Genomic DNA, 5126 nt, shown 5'->3' on the forward strand with positions numbered 1-5126 from the left:
CCCCATATAAATCTAATTGTAGAACTTACACGTAATTTTCTGTGCAGGTGTCTTTGCCTGAACTGAACGACTCCAAGTGGATCGCTTTGTGCATCTACAACGTGGTGGTGCTGGCCCCTATTAGCGTGGTGGTTGTTTTGGCAACCGACTCCAAACCGGAAGTGAACTACGCTTTAAGAGTAGCAATGCTGTTACTCATCACGTCTGTCACAGAGTGTCTCATTTTTGTTCCTAAGGTGAATAAACAGTTCGACCTCTCTCCTGTAGTTGCGAGTTGTTGGCTGGTGCTCTGGTGTGGTTTGCTCCTTCTTTCCTATCGAACACCCTATCGTCCTGATGTCTCCTCCTTCTTCTTTGTATTTGTTACTCTCTTGTAATACCTCTAATCTTCGACACTTATATGACCTTATTGTGTTGCAAGTACCATAAAATGCTCACACAAACTAAATTTCCATTGTTTGTTAAGCCTTTACTTCTGATTTTTAGCTTGGTGTCTTTCTTCTTTTTTAATGGAGGTGGGTTTTTTTTTTTAACCTCCTTCGACCCAATGTAGATAGTTTAGGAAGCTGACTGACCTTGCCAGTAATGCCTGCATATAAGTGATGTCTATTGTTACATATCGTCTCTTTCTCTTCTGTACTTTTTTCCATGCTTCTTCTTTGAGCCAACAACTGCGTAAGGCGTTCCGTGTTCGAAGAATCTTAATGCTCCTGGAAGGGTATTTAACTCATATAACAATAACATAAATCAAATACTGCAGAACATTTGTTATAAAATTCAACAGCAACCGTTAATACAGGCAAAATTCCTAATGTTTTTTCCTTTTAGCTTTACCTCTTTTTTCTCGGCTTTCAATTGTATAGTTTGTTTGTCTATCTCTCGTTTGACAAAGCTTTTTCATCTTCTTCAACCAGTCATGCTGCCCAGTTTTGAGATAAACATTTTTTTCTTCTCTCTCGTTCTAGATCATCTCTTACAGACGGTTCAACCGCACGAAAAGTCTCAAGTCTAACCCCAAGGAAAGAAGCTCTGACCACGTCCACAGGGTTTTGGGTGCGCCACCAACAATGACGGATTCAAGTTGCCCACCGACACTGTTACAAAATGACGGGCCGGCAGTCTCATTTTCAAGTCAGACACAATGTGTCACTAGTATCAGCAATTCTTCCAAAACGCCCTACTCTTTCGACACCCCCAGGAGCACAATCTATGAGACCAAAGAAGGAGCAATAAGTGAGATACCACTCCCACATCTTGAAGAATTTTCGGCTTCTTCTTGCGACCTTTCAAAGGTTAGCGGTATGGGCAGGTCCCTGTCAGACTCAAACCTGAGTTTCACACAGGGTGATCCGAAGATTTCAAATCTTCCTGGCGGTTCTAGAAGCACGGACGTTGAGATAAACATTGTTGATGGCGACTGTGAAACGCAGACAGGCGATAAAAACGTGAGCGAGCTAACCGCCAAAGTCAAGGACGATGTGGATTTCCAATCTAATGTAGGATTCAAGGCCAGTGAGCGGGAGAGGCGGACGGGTATGCCCAAAAAGAGCCAGTCCTAACGCAGCTGAGCCGACCGAGGGATGCGAAGAACATTAAGAGTTTTAACAGTACCAAGTGGTTGTACGCCACGCCGCTACCTTAGAATTACAAAATTCTTTCTGACCTTTCTGACCGTGTTCAGTTACTATGACGAATAGGTCAGTAGCATAATTATGTTCTATCTATTCTACCGAAATCTCTAGATTATTCGGAAACGTTATAATAATATTCAAAGATATGCACATTTCTCCAAACTAAGAACTGAGCTGGTAGAACTTTGTAATTCTAGGATAGCGCTGTACCAATACGCGGGCGTCACATTTTAAAGTGGCCTTCGATGCTCAAAATTTTTTTTATAGCATAATTCTGAGAAGCAACTTATGAATACCGGTGTCTGTGGTGTAGCGCTTATGGGCTTCACCGTCGCAGGCAGGAGACCCAAGTTCGTTTACCGTATGGGGATAACTTCTATCGAGTATCTCTATCTTTCTCTTGGGACGTTGTATCCTTCTCAGATGGGGTTGGGCTCGACAGGCAGGGTTGTGCTCGCCTGCAGGATGATCTAAACTGTCTTATAGCGTCTTATTGTCCGCCACGGGGTACGTTCCTACCGAGATATTTAAAGTGGTGATCTTTTGAAAGGACACTAGCTCATATAATAATCTCTCTCCGATCTTTGAAAATATTTTCTGTGTATTCTGAACTATAATTGTTAAAAACATTTCCTTTATCCATTGACATAACATTATTTGATATTACATATATTTGTGCTTCTGTATCCCCCCCCCCCTACTTCTTTGATTTTGAAGTGCATGTATTTGCAATTGTTATTTGGGTTGGTCTTATATCTTGACGCTGATCCTTTTCCCTCGTATATTTTGCTTTTTCATATTTTGGGGCATTTATGTACCTCTTTCATTAACATTGTTTTTAGTTGATGAGGGATTTTTGACGTCTGTGTTTGGACCATATTCAAATTGCATAAAATCCTTAGACCTTTTCCTTCTTTCCATTAACATCTGCAGTAAAATCTTTTGTAATACAACACATGAGGCCTATCGTTCCATACAACTCGCATCCTTTAACAGCCTGGACACATTAGTAAAAACTGACTTAATAGTTAATTATTTCTTATGAAATGTTACCACCATTTTGGAGAGAATTTAAGAGCTTTTTGTTTATTCCACTGCCGGTTTTTATCTATGACATGTATATTGATAGTGAGTTCAACTGGAATGTTATCATGCCATGTAGTTTTCTTTTGTATTATTCTCTGCTACTGCAATTTTTTTTACTTGTTCCTTATGATTTTTATTATTTTATTTACCTCTTCTTTTCTCGGCTTTCAATTGCCAGGAAGTCAGTCTCTCGTTAGATAAAGAACTGGCGGTTCATTTCGTTATTCCTTTCTTACCGATTTTTCTTGTGTATTATCTTTCAAAAGATGTCTCATATATTTTCTGCTAAAACATTCACTTCGTCCATTTAAATATCTCATTCTCTTGATCTTATACAGCCTTAATTTTAGCCTATTTTCCCCTCTTACTTCTTTAATTTGGAATCCTCTTTATGATATCTTTGTGTTGATTCACTTTTATTTACGGACACTGATAATTTATCCACGTTTCATTTGTTTTATTACATTTGAAAACAAAGATAATACGTATCTTTCTGTGCTTCATGTATCTTTCATTAGCATTGAGGTAAGAGTGGATGAATCATTTTAGACGCCTTGGGAGTTCTGTAAAAGTGTCGACAGCATGCGGGTAAGAAAAGTTGCTGTAGCAGAGAATAATACAAGGGAAAGCTACAGGCCATGATAATATTTCAGATGAACTCATTATCAAATGAAAACTTAAGGGAAATACATGACGAGAAACTGGCCGAAATTTTCACGGAAAATCCTACAGAGTACAGTAAAAGTGTGAACAGCATGCGTTTAAAGATAGAGCCATACGACCCGACATGCACCACAAAGGACAGAGATGAAAAGGCCACTCTCAGTCAGTTTAGTTAGAGTTTACCGGCGCTCGCAAATGCCGGCCATCCTCAGCAAGGATTCTATAAAGGAAGCATGGGGACATTACTTCCAACAACTTTTCAACCCAGAAGTTTGCCACAGACAATAAGAAGAATTCAAACCAGCACATGCAGGGCAAACAGAACCACCCATAATGTCCAGAGGAACTGGACAAGAACATAGCACCAGCAGGGACTGGTGACATCAAGGTAGAAGCCGTAAGAGCTTGTGGAAACACCGGTGAACTGTGGCTTAATCGAATGATTTTAACGAAGCTCTTCCTTTTCTCACCAAGACTTCGGTTTAGTTATGTTCCCCAAAGTTTGAAATCAATTCATTGAAATTATTTTCTCTGTTTCATTCTCTGAGATGCTCACCGAGTTTTATTTTTTTTTACCAAATTCCCAAATGACCCGCTTACATCTTTATATCTTCTATCCGAATATCTCTTACTTTTGCATTAAAATCTTGATGACTACAGTGGTTCCTCAAACATGTTTTGTAGCCAGTTTTAATTACTGGTAACATAGATTGCCAAATTAACAATACTATACTATAAAGTATAAGGTTGATAAAATTTGTGGACGATTCTCTCTTACTTTGGCACATTCGGGCTGACCATGACGAAACTTTTAGTAAAAAATATGTATCAAATTTCTCTGGGAGATATGAAACTCATAAGCTGCTTTGAAATGTGGAAAAAACGGCCAAGGAGCTTATTGTCGACTTAAGGTAAAAGATACACCCCCCCCCACCTTTACAGACGCTCCAAGTAAACATGAAAACGTCGAGCAATAGTCTGATCACAAAGTATTAAATTGCGAGTTTCCATTGACAATAAGCTCGACTGGCTTGTTCACACTTCTCTCTTGCTTAAAAAGTGAACAAAAGACTTTTTTTTCTGAGGACGTTCATGTATTTTAAAGGTGATAAATCGTTGGTGTGCATATTCGGTCATTCATTTATGAAAAGCAAGATCTATTTCTGCGTGACAACATGCGTCAGAAACACACGGCTTCAAGATAAAGTAAGACTGAATGGATTAATACTGAAAGCATGTAAGATTTCAACATTGAAATTCCCTCACTTAGACGAATTATACAATAGACCTATGGCTTGAACTAGGAAAACTAATTCCGTCTTTTTGGTCAACCAGCATGCCTCATCCTAAAATATTAATGTAATGTAAAAGACACGAGCTGAGTAACAAAGTAAGATGCAGAAGGTCATATTTACCATCACCCATTAAATATGTCTATGTGATATAAGTACTTCCATGATATTTAAAGCACACACATGTGTAGGACTACTATCAAATACCACAGGATTATTATTAGAATACTCATTATGTATTTGACTTAAACGTCATCATTGTTAACAATAATTGTAAATTTATGTCATATTATGTGTGTGGCTGTGGGTCTTTTTGAGAGTGCAAGCATACTATTATCATGTGTATATATATATAGATGTATGTGGAAGAGAGGATGTGTGACAGAGTAGTATACGTGTGTGGTCGATCGTGACTCTCTCTGGGTGTGTGTGTGTATGTGTGTGTGTGTGTGTG

General features: G+C 38.8%; 1 protein-coding gene across 1 annotated transcript in view; it reads left to right on the forward strand.

Annotated features, from left to right (window-relative positions):
• The window catches only part of LOC101858675 (gamma-aminobutyric acid type B receptor subunit 2), a 32856-nt gene extending 29590 nt beyond the window's left edge, over positions 1 to 3266 (forward strand). Inside the window, exons 17-18 of the mRNA XM_005111119.3 lie at positions 48 to 236; positions 966 to 3266. Coding sequence (XP_005111176.1) covers positions 48 to 236; positions 966 to 1559 — 783 coding nt within the window. The 3' untranslated portion in view covers positions 1560 to 3266. The remainder of the gene's footprint in view (positions 1 to 47; positions 237 to 965) is intronic.
• Positions 3267 to 5126: the final 1860 nt, after the last annotated feature.

Source organism: Aplysia californica, unplaced genomic scaffold, assembly GCF_000002075.1.
Source record: "Aplysia californica isolate F4 #8 unplaced genomic scaffold, AplCal3.0 scaffold01008, whole genome shotgun sequence".
Classification (NCBI taxonomy): Eukaryota; Metazoa; Mollusca; class Gastropoda; order Aplysiida; family Aplysiidae; genus Aplysia; species Aplysia californica.